Source organism: Onthophagus taurus, chromosome 2 (assembly GCF_036711975.1).
Source record: "Onthophagus taurus isolate NC chromosome 2, IU_Otau_3.0, whole genome shotgun sequence".
Lineage (NCBI taxonomy): Eukaryota > Metazoa > Arthropoda > Insecta > Coleoptera > Scarabaeidae > Onthophagus > Onthophagus taurus.
The window spans coordinates 26439481-26454933 of record NC_091967.1 but is presented as its reverse complement, the minus strand read 5'-3'; the positions used below and the strand labels follow the sequence as shown (position 1 = coordinate 26454933).

General features: G+C 34.1%; 1 protein-coding gene across 1 annotated transcript in view; it reads left to right on the top strand.

Annotated features, from left to right (window-relative positions):
- The first annotated feature begins 9409 nt into the window (after window positions 1-9409).
- LOC111417319 (obg-like ATPase 1) overlaps window positions 9410-15453 on the top strand; it is a 40637-nt gene continuing 34593 nt past the window's right edge. Inside the window, exons 1-2 of the mRNA XM_023049550.2 lie at window positions 9410-9508; window positions 10243-10427. Of these exons, the coding sequence (XP_022905318.1) occupies window positions 10247-10427 (181 nt within the window). The 5' untranslated portion in view covers window positions 9410-9508; window positions 10243-10246. The remainder of the gene's footprint in view (window positions 9509-10242; window positions 10428-15453) is intronic.

The following is a 15453-nucleotide window of genomic DNA, read 5'->3' as shown; positions in this document are numbered from 1 at the left end:
TTTCCCTACTTTGGCCCCTTTCTTCCAGTTTCTGTCCCGATAATCTCTTTAGCATCTCGGTCATCATCCTGTCTCCAGGTCAGTATACAAAAGATGCTGATTGAAAGAATTAAAAAAAAACGTTTTTAATGTTTTTTGACAGTATCATATCTATGGTTCTACAGCCCGAATGAAGCCTTGCCCTTCCTCAACTTTGGTCCAATTTTCTCTACTTTGGCCTCTATCTTCCAGTTTCTGCCCCCGATCATCTCCTTAGCGTCCTGATCGACTGCATCCTCCCATTTCATATTCGGCCGTCATACCGGTCTCACTTCTTGCATCTTTCTACAGATTAGTCACTTAGACAGTCTCTTTTCTCCAATTCTAATGACACGACCAGCCTATCTTAAACGCTGGAGTCTGATGTACTTCGATAATGGCGGGTCCTTATAAATACGATACAATTTACCGTTGTATCTTGATCTATAATATATTTGTTATTTTCTTATGCTGGCCCTATTATTCCCCTCAATATCTTTCTTCCAAAAATATTTACAATTTCTGCCGACTTCTGAGTGAACGTAAACGTTGATTAATAAATTTGATCTCTCCACCTCCATATTCCCTATGTAGGTGCCAATCCATCTCCCTATTTCAGGAGATGTGAGCCTGCTTCAGTACATGTCTGGGTGCTCTATATAAGCCGTATCAGTTTTACACCATGTTAAAACTAATCTTGAAGCTATTAAATATAAACAGCACAAATGGAACATGTGTGGAGATTTGAAGATTACTAGCATGCTTCTTGGACAACAGTCGGGGTTTACAAAATACCCAGTTTTGTATGTATGTTTATGGGATAGCCAAGATAGAGAACAACACTATGTTAAAAAGAATTAGCCTATTCGTACTTGCCTCGAAGCAGGAGACACAAACATTTTTCCAAACACACCCCACTTCATATCAAATTAGGAATAATAAAGCAGTTCGTAAAGACGCTTAATAACTAAGGTGCTTGTTGTAAGTACCTTGTAGATAAATATCCGTTGTACATAAATATTCGTTGAGCCACAGATTCGAGAATTGATGAAAACTACTGATTTTGAAAATGTGATAATTTCGGATAAAAGAGATGCCTGGACTACCTTCAAAGAAGTTGTCAATGGTTTCTTAGGTAATAATAAGCTGCTAATTATAACGTGCTAGTCGCTGTGATGCTAAAAAATTTCAACAAAATAGGTTGTAGCATGAGCGTGAAGTTGCACTATTTGTACTCGCATTTACATTGGTTTCCTGACAATTTAGATGATGTTAGCGAAGAGCAAGGAGATCGTTTCCATCAGGATATAAAAGAAATGGAAAGACGGTATCAGGGAAAATGGTCCACATCTATGCCAGCCAACTATTGCTGGTCACTTCAACCTGATGAGCCACATGCTCAATACACGAGGCGATATGGCACAAGACCTATAGAACACAAGTTCTAGCTCATTACGTCATTTTAAAATGGCCATAAGTTATAATGGAAAATGTAGAGCACCATTCAAGAGCGCATTTTGAAGAGTAAGGGTAGTACTATATGATGGAATAGATAGAATACAGCAAAATAATATTGTGCGTCACACACGTAAGTAGCCAAAAAAGCAATTTTTCTTGTATATAACCTCTAATATCTTTAAATCCTGGCCTGTTCTTCAAGGTTCAAATAAAGGTATGGTTAAGTTTAAAAAATCATTACAATGCGATTTGTAAAAGATAGGTAATTATTTAAATCTTCATCAAATATGCATTAGAATGTTCTTTTCCTCATAATCATATGTCAATTCGTTCTTTATCTTAACATTCTTCTCTTAAAATACGATTAATGTTCATTAATGAATTATACCACGCAAGAAAGTTAAGTGCAAACCTTTCCAGTCATAATTTAAAAAAAAAACATGTAAAATATGTCCAAACACAAGATACACATTCTAAAATCATAATGGCAGAATACAAAATGTTTATAAATTGTGCTTTTGAAAATAAAGTTTATGATCGATATAGTGTGACACATCATATCAGGTTGAAATTTTCTTATCTATTCACAAATTTTATTCTGTTTGAGATTTTTTTAAAATATTATATGTATAATTTCAAAAATAAAATACCTGATTAAATTATAACATTATAGCCTTTAACGTTTGCGTGACACGGAGGAACTTTTTCGGTAACATTTGTGAATTAACGAGCCGTGCAAAAGAAACGTTTACCGCAAAAATGACCCAAAATGAGTCCTCCGAGTTTCCTTCGGTGCGGTAACACAGACATCAAACGGCGCAACGGAACAAGTTGCGAAACCGCAATTGTAGGTTGGGTTTCTTTTATTCAACGGACTACGCGAAAAGGGAACGAACACATGTTGCGGGCGGTCGGCATTCATTCTGCATAGCGCATTCACGTCCGGATGTCGAGGAACTTCTTTTTCGTTCCTTTTTTGGCGGAAGGTTTCCGAAATTACAACAATGACGGATTGCGTTACAAATGCTTTTCGGTAACCGACAGGATGTGCCTGTAGCCAGGCTGTAACATATTTGTTACTCTTTCGTCGGCTCTATTGTGTAGCTATAAACGGTGTAATATAACACTTTTAAGTGCTGACTCAAATATATATATATAGTTACTATGTAGGTCTATACCCGTAAATTAGTTTTTAAAAAGAACTTTATTTAATTAAAAATACTAAATTATTACAAAGTCAAACAATAAATTATTGAATAAATTCGAAAAATTATCTTACAACTGGTTTATTTTAGGTTTAAGTTCAACCTGACATGTTTCGGTCTTTTCAATGACCATCATCGGAGGTATCGTAAAAATGACATATGAGGAATAACATATAACAAAATAGAGTAGCTGCTAGCAGATATGCGTGGAAGATGTTTGTTGACGTTATATTAAATATAACGTCAACAAACCGCCCAGCAACAAACTTTTCCCTTTATATTTCCACCTACTTCTAGGGCCCATATCTTCGTTATCTAGAAAGATAGCGAAAAACTAAGCACACGGTTCGAAAGCCTTTTCTTTTCTCTATCGATTGTTGTCTCTAACGATTGGTGTATCGAATCTCCGCCGATATGCTGATAATAAGAGCAAGAAAAAATAAGAAACGTTGCGCTGCATTCAATTTACCTCAAAATTACCAAACTTTACGGCCTTGTGCAGCTGCTACCAGATGAAAATTCAATAAATGGTTTACATATTCGGATAGAGCTGACCTGGGACTATCTTATTCTGCGATCGTCCGCCAATATCTATCAGCGTCTGTAAGAAAAACGCACCTGAAAAAGCCCCTACCGATGAAAACACGCAAATATTTCTTGCACTCATAACTTCCCTATTTGACAGAAAGAAAACTCTGCAACTATATTAAGCTTATGGGAAATTTCCTGCTCTTCCAACGGTGTGTGGCACACCGTGATCCTTTTTTCTCACTATGAACTACCTAAACCACGAATTTTTGCCGCGGCTAAACCACGCTTGGGTCAATAACTCTCTTATATGACGGGGAGAAAACTCTAGAACTATATTCATCTTATGTCTTTGGCTATCGGTAGAGTGTTTTATATTTTGCTGACCGTACCGTATCGTACCACGATATCATTCTTCTTCAGACGCCTCGCAATTCGCTCCGTCACACCAGAAACATAAGGAAGGCAGATAAAACCGGCTGGTGTCGTACTTACCGAGTCATCCTTCTGTTTGCCTGGTTTGGTGGCTCGTCGGATATCTCCCATCCTATAGCCGCTCTTCTGTAGCACATCTTCTAGGAATCTTTCTTCTTTTCTTCGGTTCTCTCTTCTTCCGATATACCCCCAGTTCCATGCCCCCATCTGTCTTCCTAGTGACTACCACATCCAGGAATGGCAACTGTTTTGCAGTTTCTGTTTCCATGGTAAATTTTATCATGGGGTGCTGTGAATTGAGGTGGTTTAGAAATTCTTGGAGTTGCTCTTTTCCATGTTGCCAGATCACGAAAGTGTCATCGACGTAACGGAGCCATAGCTTCGGTTTCCAAGGACTCTTCTTTAACGCTTCCTCTTCAAACATCTCCATGTAAAAAGGCAATGGAGAAGATACAACTTTGTCCCCATACATAACATTGTTTGTCAAGAACTCAAAGACAACAGAATTGAACCAAATGTCACTGTACAGCCCGTAGTAGAGTTAGAAGATAAAATAAATTTATGCTATAATTATGAAAAACCCGAAAATCTACATTGCAAACAGAAAGAATTAATTGACAGGTATCTATGGAATGAAACATCTTTAAATATCGAAGAACTGGCTGCATTAAGAGTAATGCTATACAAATTTAAAAATCTGATACAGATAGAAGGACAAAAGTTAACATTCACGCATGCCGTAAAACATTCATTGAACATGAAAAACGAAGATCCAATTTATGTAAAAATGTACCGCCAACCCTTAGAAACACGCAAAGAAATTAAAAGGCAAGTAGAACAACTACTCCAACAGGACATAATAAAGGAAAGCATATCACCGTGGTCAGCCCCCGTCCACATAGTAACTCAAGAAAAAAATGGAAGGTTAAAGAAGAGAATGGTGATTGACTACAGAAAACTTAACGCCAATATGGTAGAAGATGGATATCCTATACCAAACATTGCGGATATTTTAGATCGCTTAGGTAGATGTCACTATTTCACTTCCTTAGACTTGGCTAGTGGTTATCACCAGGTAGAGATGAATGAGAAAGACTCTCCCAAAACTGCTTTCTCCACTAAACAAGGCCATTATGAGTTTAGACGCATGCCTTTTGGGTTGAAGAATGCCCGAGCGACGTTCCAACGTCTTATGGACAGTGTATTGCGCGGATTACAGGAAAATGATTGTCTCGTCTACCTAGATGATATCATTATCTACTCGTCGTCTCTCAAAAGAAAAATACAATTAGCAATAATTGCGTATAACAATGACATTTCTCAAGCAACAGGCTTAACACCTTTAGAAGTAGTCTTTGGACATACAAGAACTCGAAATCCAATGGATCTCTATTATGACACACAGAATTTCCAAGATATGGTAGCAAAACCTAAAGAACGAATGAAGATCCTCTATTCTCGTATTAAAAATAAAGACTTAGAAAGAAAAGAGAAAACACAAGAACGTCAAAGGTCAAAAGTAAAGGAAACAGAGTTCAAAATTGGTGAAAAGGTTTATGTAGAAAACATAACAAAATCTTTCAAACTGTCAAGACCATTTCTAGGAGCATTCACCATACAAAAGGTTAATGAAAATGGAACAGTAGAAGTTGCTACTAAACGCGGCCCTCAAACTTATCATGTACGACGATTAAAACATGGTTTTGTTCCAGAGCCGTCCTTATAAGAACAATCCTAGCAAAAGTCAAGATTTCGAAGTTAGAAGGACCAATATTTCTACTATATCTAGGAAGAGTAGAAAATCAAATCGGATCATGGACAATAGTTGCTTATTATGATGTGGAACCGCTACAAAAAGAAGTTGAAAATTTAAATACTCACTACAATTCAATACTGAACATAATCACCAATAGTAAAGAAAATTTTAGCCATACGCAAGAATTAAGTGGACAGCTATCAGCACTAAAAGCCCATCAAGAAATGATGAATATAGGATTGCGACAATTAATTTCGAATCCAAGAAATGTTAGAGCTATCAATCTAATAGGGAACGTTATAAAAGCCATATCAGGAAACCTTGATAACGAGGATGTAATCAGGTATGATAATGCAATAGAAACCCTAAATGTAAATCAACAAAAACTATCACAAGCTATAGAAATGCAAATGTCAATATCGGAATGAGCATTTAAAGAGTTTGAGAGAAACATTGAAACTTTAAATAAAAATCAATTAGTTATAAAATCCCGAATAATACAACTAGGAGTTGCGATACATAATGTATCTGTATTCACAATGAAACAAGACAGAAAAGCCGATTTATATGCAATGATACAGATGATAACACAAGCTATGAATGCAGTAATCTTGTTAACCGATAAATTATAACAGCAAAAACGTTCGCCAAAATGCAAGTGTATCATCCAACGATTTTAACCAATGATGACCTCTTCATCGAACCACAATTAATAAAACAACAACTGACAAACGTAAAATTGCCATTACCATTGAAAGAAGAAAACTTATATATGATAGAAAAAACATTAAAAGTAAAAGCGTATCGAAAAGGCACCATCTTTCGATTTCTAATTGATCTACCCCTATGCGAACCTGATACTTACCAATATTATCGTTTCTATTCATTACCTACCTTCCAAAACGAAACCCTTTGGCACCTGAACGTACAAAATCCATACCTAGCTGAAAATCAAAATAGGTACATATCTGTAGCGTGCTGTGGCAGCAGCTCCATTGGCTAACACGTCATAGCCACATTTGGTGACCCACCAATTGGTCACCAAATGTGGCTATGAGGTATTAGCCAACATAATAATAAAATTATAAAATTAACTTTTTGGCAGACTTTTTATTTTGTGTCTGTTATATTTGTCTGCAAAAACAATTGTGTGCAAATATAAAAATAATAACAAATGAATTACATTTTATGTTTTTAAATGGAGCTGCTGCCACAGCACGCTACATCCACTATTGGCAATATATTCTGCCATAAAATTTCATCGTTTCCTACATGGAAACAATTTTATAGTTTTCACCGACCACAAACCTATAACTACGGCAATATTTTCATCAACAGAAAAAACACCAAGGCAAACCAGGTACCTAAATTACATAACACAATATACATCCGATGTGAGATACATTAAGGGAAATTCCAATATTGTTGCAGACGCTTTGTCCAGGACAAATATTGAATCCCTAAATTCAGTACCCCGACACACTTACACTTTACAAAGCTCAACTCACAGATATCGAATTGTCGAACCTACTACATAAACAACTTTCTCGCACTCACACTACAACACCCTATCAGTTATTGCTACAACCCACAACGCTACCTGATATCAAATTATGGTGTGAAATATCAACGGAATCTCCGCGAATTTACATTCTGCAGCAATTTAGAGAAATAGTTATAGAAAAATTTCATGGTTTATCTCACCCTGGCATTCGAGCAACCATTCATTTAATAAAAACAAAATTCTTTTGGCCCCATATGTCGAAACAAATTCGTATTTGGACAAAATCATGTTTACAATGCCAGAAAGTTAAGATACAAAGGCATACAAAATCACCAATTCTCAAAATCAAAGTTCCAAAAGTTCGATTTGAACACATTCACATTGATTTGGTTGGCCCACTTGTTCCATCTCTTGGATGTACTTATCTGCTCACGGTCATTGAGCGTTTCACACGGTGGCCAGAGGCTTTTCCTCTAAAAGATATCTCTGCAGCCTCTATTGCAGATACTCTTTTCAGGCATTACTTCAGCCGTTTCGGTATTCCTACCATGATCACTCACGATCAAGGACGACAATTCGAATCACTATTATTTTCAAAATTCCAATTATTTTTAGGTACTCATCAAATACACACATCTGCTTATCACCCACAAAGTAACGGTATGATTGAACGATTTCACCGTACTTTGAAATCAGCGATTATTGTTCGAGGTAATTCTACTAGATGGTACAATGACTTGCCTTTGATTCTCCTAGGTCTCAGGTCATCCCTAAATGAGGATTTAGGTTGCTCATCCGCTGAATTGGTTTATGGTCGGCAACTCAGATTACCAGGAGAATTTTTCATACCTACCGAACCATCAATTGAAACTGAACCATTATTATCAAGATTAAAATCATCTTTTGCTGACATTAAACCAGTTCAGTCAACCATATATTCCAGCCAAAAACCTTTTGTTCACAAAGAATTAATCAGGTCAAACTTTGTATTTGGTAAAATTACTGGAATTAAACCTACGTTGTCTCCTAGGTACGAAGGTCCCTTCAGAGTGTTGAAGAGATTTTCAAAATTTTTCGTTGTATTGAAAGACAGTAAAGAAATAGATGTAAGCCTCGATTTGCTGAAACCGGCTTTCTTTTTGAACGAAAACGTTTCTCCTGAATTCAACAATTTAATAATTAATAAAACTAAAAAAGTACATTTTAAATTTTAATTCAAATTTTTGACTAAATGTTTTCCCTCTTTCTGTTCTTTCTTTATAGGAGGGGAAGTGGATGTAGCGTGCTGTGGCAGCAGCTCCATTTAAAAACATAAAATGTAATTCATTTGTTATTATTTTTATATTTGCACACAATTGTTTTTGCAGACAAATATAACAGACACAAAATAAAAAGTCTGCCAAAAAGTTAATTTTATAATTTTATTATTATGTTGGCTAATACCTCATAGCCACAATATCCATGGAACATGAATGTCTGGAAATCAAAGAAGAAACATTTTTATGCAACAAACACAGTACCGAGATAACATCAAATTCTCCATGTGAATATCAGCTGTTGAAGCATCTCTATACAGAGACTGGATGCTCAAGTTCAGCAAAAACAAAGAATCCAGCAGTCATCACGCAGGTAACTGACAATGAATGGTTGTTCTACACACCAACGCAAGAACGAGTGACTACAAACTACAAGATGTCATAAGAAGTCAGAAGATAGAATTTTGAATGGAAATTTGCTGATCTAGATAACCGATGGATGTGACCTGAAATGGAAACACGAAATTATAAAATCGTACATCAGTAAGTTGCCTGACCATAAATTCCAAATGACCAATGTTGAGGTAAGAAACATTCCTGAAGAAATTCCGCACTGGAAACGCGAAGACCTGAAACTGCAAAGAATCCAATGGAATAACTTCAACAAGACAACTCAAGACTTAGAAGCTACCCGATAAGAGCTTCAAGAAATACAAAGGACATAAGCCAAGAAATTCTTGGGATCAACAATAGCCACCCCATGTATCGTTGCTGTTGTGATTCTTGGAATAATTGCCTACATGAAATACCGAAGCAAAACAACGCCAAAAATGGAAACTAATGACGTCACTTTGCCTTAAGCCGAAGATCGTCACCCTTGGACATGAACTTCGATCTTAGGAGGGAGGAGTTACAGCTCGCAGGTGCACCAGAAAAATGATGACACCTGAAAAGATAAGAGTTAGAAAAAGAATGTTAGAAGAAAAACAATGAGTTTTAGTACGTTGATGAGCTTCTCAACGTTCGCATCGAGAACACTACAATTAGAATTATTTTAATATTACAATCAATTATATATTATATTTTCTATATTTCATTTGGTATTTTGTAAATTTTAAAATATAACTTTTTTAAAAACAAAATACAAGAGTGAAAACGAGTAAATATATACATAAGTTTTTATATTAAGCAACATAAAAATGTGAAACGTGAAAAATTCCAATTTAGCAAAGTTTCAAACCTTTTATTCACACTTCACAGTACTCAAGTTGACGTCAATAATCGTGAAGTTGATAAACCACGTTGTAGTGTTAAATTGACTTAAAAAGGCATCTGTTGACACTAAACGGTAGGTAAAGAATAAAAAAAACGTTATTAGTTAAGTAAAAGCTTCGTGTATAAAATACATATTGTGTGATTTTTGTTGTCGTAAAGTTCCCGATGAAGGAACTATAATTTTTGAGGTTAGGTCATCGGTTGGGTATGTATTTTGCATATTATCGTGAGGTTCGGAAGTGGTGTTTATAGTGTATGGGTAGATAAAAGTGGTTCGCTATCGTTATTCTCTGTTTAAAATCGTAATTCGAATGTTAGGGCTTATAATAGCGGTAATTTTAGGATCTGTTCTTGACCCTGTTGACGGGGTAGCGCCATCGTCCGGGGCGTAGCCGAACTAAATCTTGTCCGCGTTTTAAATTTTAAAAACGGGGTCCCGGTTCGTGCTCGGTGCCGGTTTGTTCACAAAATTACGATGCGTAAACGTAACCTGCGGCGCCGAAATCCGAACCGATTACATTAATGTCAATACTTTTTCGCGAACGGAACGGGATAAAATCAGAAATTGCACGTTCCCGAACCGGCTATTACGAGAATTTTGCGCTCCGGCTCGATATCAAGATTGAAAATTACCATTCCCGTAGATATTTTAAATCGTTCGCCGGCGGTTCTGCCGTGTTATTATGGGAGTTTTTCGTGATTTCCCCTTATACACTTGCATGCAAATCAGATTTCCTGTCGAAAAACTTCAGCTTCTCTCTTCAACATTCTTATCCGTTTTGTTAACTTTTTTTTTCTATCTTCCAGAGACATGCCCCCGAAAAAGGCTCAGGAACCCGAACGGAAACCGCTAATTGGAAGAGTTGGTACCAATCTTAGGGTTGGCATTGTTGGCGTTCCTAATGTGGGGAAATCAACTTTTTTTAATGTCCTAACCAAGAGTGCTGTCGCTGCTGAGAACTTTCCATTTTGTACCATTGATCCTAATGAAAATAAGTATTTTTTTCTTTTCAATAATCATACCAATAATCGTATTATATTGTGATAATATAATAATACATAAATACAATATAAATTATTGGTGTTTATCAGGGTTAAATCAGCTTTTTAATTTGATCAATTACGTTAGTGTTTTACAATTCACGAAACATTAACACGTTGACTGATTTACAAAAATATTACCGTCTTGTTCCCTATGGAGTTGCAAAAATAGCAGTAAGAAGGGCTTTCGACTCTTAAGAGTACCACGAGAAAAAAGAAAGGAGTTTTGGCGTAATGTTATCATTAGAACAACATAGTTTTAAATTTCCCGCTTGACTTTCGAGCCAAAATGGCGGCAAACCGCGGTACTTTGTAAATCTAGGGACTTTAGGCTTGACTTGGCTACAGCGCCGTGTTGGTAGGGATGCAAACCATACATCGATTTTTCGAAATCATCGATGTATCGTCTATAAACATCGATGTTTTAATAGCGATGTTGAAGTCCATAAAACATCGATACATCGTTCATTATGAACGATATTTTATCTTCGATGTTTGATTAAATAATCGACCATTATTTCCATGTTTGTATAAAAGAGCAATGAAATATTTGCTACTGTTTGCAACTTCAGTGTCTAACGAACGATTATTCACAGAAGTTGGCGCAACAATTAATCATGAAAGGAATCGCTTATTAGGCACCAGGTTGTCAAAGTTAAGGTTTTTGATTTCTATACTTAAAAATAAATTTAAATAACATTATGTGTTTTATCATATTATAATAAATGGACCGCGTTATACATCACTTGACTAAGCGACATTTTATCGTTTTTAGAGATTTTCATGCTGTCTGGTAAGTAAAGGTGTAACATCTTAGAAAAAATACAGAATACCGAGAGACCTAAAATACTATTTGTTTTAAAGGATAAAAAGCTTCAATCACGTTATACGATTTCAAGTCCGATTTGCATCATATGTCTAAGAACCGACTTACCATTAGATACGACACTTAGATACACCAAGAAATTCTACAATAGAAAAAATAGATGAGCCTACAATTTCGAGTCAGTGTCGTTTTCTAGATGTTAGTATAAAATTGAACGTTTGTCTTTTATTTTATATAGAATTTAAGTCTAACAAGTTTCGGCCCTTAGCCATCTTCAGAGACTCCACAAATAGATTAACATCTCTCATCTTATCCATTTTACAAACGACAGCGGAAGGTAGCGCTAGTTAGCATAAGATATCACTGTTGCACATTTTTATTGCACTAAAACTAGAACTAACACTAGACCGAATATTTCTAGTTCTAGAACTAGTGTTAGTTCTAGTTTTACACTAGCACTATCACTAGAACTAACACAAGATATAGAACTAGAACCATTCGGGTTTAACCGTCTTGAGACCGTCTTGTTCACGGTCTAGTGTTAGTTCTAGTGGCAGTGGTAGGTAGCGCTAGTTAGCATAAGATATTACTATGTTGTATATTTTTATTGAACTAAAACTAGAACGAGAACTAGAAACATTCGGGTTTAATCGTGAAAAAACTTTCAGTGGTCAATGTCAACTTTAATTTTATTATTACCTTTAAAGTGAGTCCAAACTTGACACATTTATCTCAAAAAACCAAAAAATTCGTACTTTTAATTTTGACATAATTGTCAACTTCATAAAAAATCCTTTAAAATGAGTCCAAACTCGACATATTTAACTTGAAATGTAATCACTTCCGGTTTGAAACGTCAACGTCAATTTTGACATATTTGTCATCTTCATTAAAAAACCTTTAAAATGAGTCCAAAGATGACGCACTTATCTCAAAAAACAAAAAAGTTAGAATAAAAAACATTAAACCCTAAGTTAGCAACAATGAAGATAGCAATTTAATTTTTAAATATTAATACCAACCTTAATTTTTTATTTTTTTTATTATACTTTTGTTTTTGTGATAAATATTAAGACATTTTATAAAAATTATGAATATGTCAAAGTGACATTGACATTTCCAAGCGGAAATTGCTTATATCTCGATTAATATTGGAATTAAATATAACATGTTTGGACTCATTTTAAAGGATTTTTCACGACGATTACAAATATGTCAAAATTGACATTCTTAACCGGAAGTTGACCATAACTTCATTAATATTGAAGATAAATATGTCGTGTTTGCACTCATTTTAAAGGATTTTTAATGAAGATTACAAATATGTCAAAAGTGAGGTTGACATTTTAAACTGAAGTTAATTATCATGTAATAGAAGTTTTATAACTGAAGTTAATCTAGTGTTAGTCACTTTTCCGCACTTTCTTTATATTTTTAATGTGTTTTTTGGGTCATTTCACATTGATTAAAAAAAGTCGTCGATTTTTAAGCCACATGATGATTCTTGAATTTTTCCCAAGTTTCTTAATATCTCTTTCGTTAAAAAAGAGCGTTCTTAAATTTTAATCTGTAAACTAGTAACACTTCGTCCTCAGTTTCATTTTACAACTTTTTAAACTTTAATTTTGTAAATTAGTAACTAATAATCTGATTTCGACATTGATATGTGATCTTTTTTAACAAAACAAAAAGAAATATTAAGAAACTTGTTTGTAAAATGGATAAGATGAGAGATGTTAATCTATTTGTAGAGTCTCTGAAGATGGCCAAGGGCCGAAACTGGTTAGACTTAAATTCTATATAAAATAAAAACAAATTTAAAAGTACAAAATCAAAACTCTAGATTATTTTCTTCAAAAATTTTTACACAAATCGTCATCATTTTGTGTCTAGTTTTAGTGATTAAATTTATGATAATAAAGTTATTATTATTATTATTTGTCGCTTAATCAAGTGATGCAGAACGCGGTCCAAATATTATTGATTATTATGATAATTCTTATAATAACAATTCAGCCACTGAATTTTTTTTTAAACATCGATGTATCGGTATAATACGTCGATGTTTTCGACATCGATGTTTCACTTTTGGAAAACATATCGATGTTTTTATGAGCGATGTTGCATCCCTACGTGTTGGCGAGCGGTGACCAACTTAATTTTGGTCGCAACATTTTTGCGATCAATAGCAAAAATACATAATTTTAGTAAATATCGTTACTGATAAATTTTTAAATAATACCATTGTTACTATAATGGTTAGAAGAAATTAATATCATACAGAACATGCAAAAATAATTTTATTAATCCAACGAAAATATACAGTATGTCCTCGGATCGAGTTACAAAGAGGAAAAAATTTTTTGTCACTGATTTTTCAAATGTATCTTAGCATAAATAATGCGTCGGATATGTTCAAACCACTAAATCGCACGAACTTTATATTTTAACTATAGAAGTTAACTAATTATTCCCATTTTTATGTAAAAATTATACTTTTCCTAAATTAAAAATTTTTCAAGTTTAATTTACGATACGTAACCATAGAAACCAACAAAATAAAATAAAAGTTACAACTTATGTTAGTGAAAAATATACGGACAAATCAAATTAAAATATGGCTAATTGAATAAAATATTTTAAATGTAAATTTATGTAATAACACACTATGTAAGTAATAAATATTATTTATTTGTAAGTGAACAATTCCTCATTCAAACAAATTCCCTCCCAATTCGGCACACATTTGAAGACGAGTTCTAAATTCTTTATAAGAAGTACGAATTTCCGCCAGTGGTGGAGATTCTATCGCTTTAATTATTCTTAGTTTTAATAGTTCTGCATCATCTTGTAATGGTTCACTGTAAACAATTTGTTTCAATCGTCCCCAAAAATAAAAATCCATAATTGTAAGATCAGGACTACGTGCTGGCCATTAAATAGGACAATTTCGTGCAATCCATTTTTGACGAAATTGTAATTTTAACCATTTGGCACAATGTGTGAATGGTAAGCTGGGAAACTGTCTTACTGAAAGTACATTGACCATATAAAATGTAAGGGTAATTGGATTTACATCGCTCCAATAACGACAATGCTGGGAAGAAACAATGTCATTTGTTGAAAAGCTATCTGAAAAGCAGTGTCTTCCTCATTTAGTCTCTTTGCCTGCCTCTTTATGGATAATACAGAACCCGTTTCCAAAAATTTTTTCATCAGTCTGCGAGCCCCAGATGAGATATTTTTGTGTCCGGATATTTTTGCTGGAATTTTTGTATAACTACACGAAAAGATGATTCACTAGTACCATAGCACAGTACTAAATAAATTCTCTCTTTCATGTTAACATCGCATGAAAAGACTTAATCTCACCAACATAAGTTGTAACTTTTATGGTTTCTATGGTTACATGTCATAAATTGAACTTGAAAAATTTTCAATTTAGAAAAAAGTCCAATTTTTACATAAAAATTGGAATAATTAGTTAATTTTTATAGTTAGAGTATAAAATTCATGCGATTTAGTTTGAACATATCCGACGCATTATTTATGCTGAGATAGGTCTGAAAAATCAGTAACAAAAATTTTTTTCCTCTTCGTAACTCGATCCGGGGACATACTGTATACAGTGCGTTTCAAAAGTAACGGATAAATTCGATAAAATCATTACAAACAATTTATGAAAAAATCGCTGAAACGTCTTCGAAGTTTTTTTTAAATGGAATTTTTTATATCGGAATTTGAAAGAGGATTTTTTTCTGAATTATGTACAATAAATATTAATATCGGTTACATAAGAAAACTTTCGAGAAAAATTAATTTAAAGTTTCATTATTTCCCATTCATTTTGATATAAAAAATAGCAGTAGCAGTGCGTAACCATGGCAACCAATTGTTTTGATTTGACATTTCCAAGTGTCAAAATTAAATTTGAATTGAATTATTTATGTAAATTAATTATTATTACTATTGTACTTGAGATACAAAAGCAGCAATAGCTTGTTGACAAAAATAAGATATCAAAAATTAAACATTTTTTTTAAACTTTAAATTTAAAAAAATAACATGAAAAATAGAAAACAATAATATTGTTAATTCAAATGTTCAAATTGCTGCCCGTTAGCGGCAAGGCAATATCTTAACCCATTTAG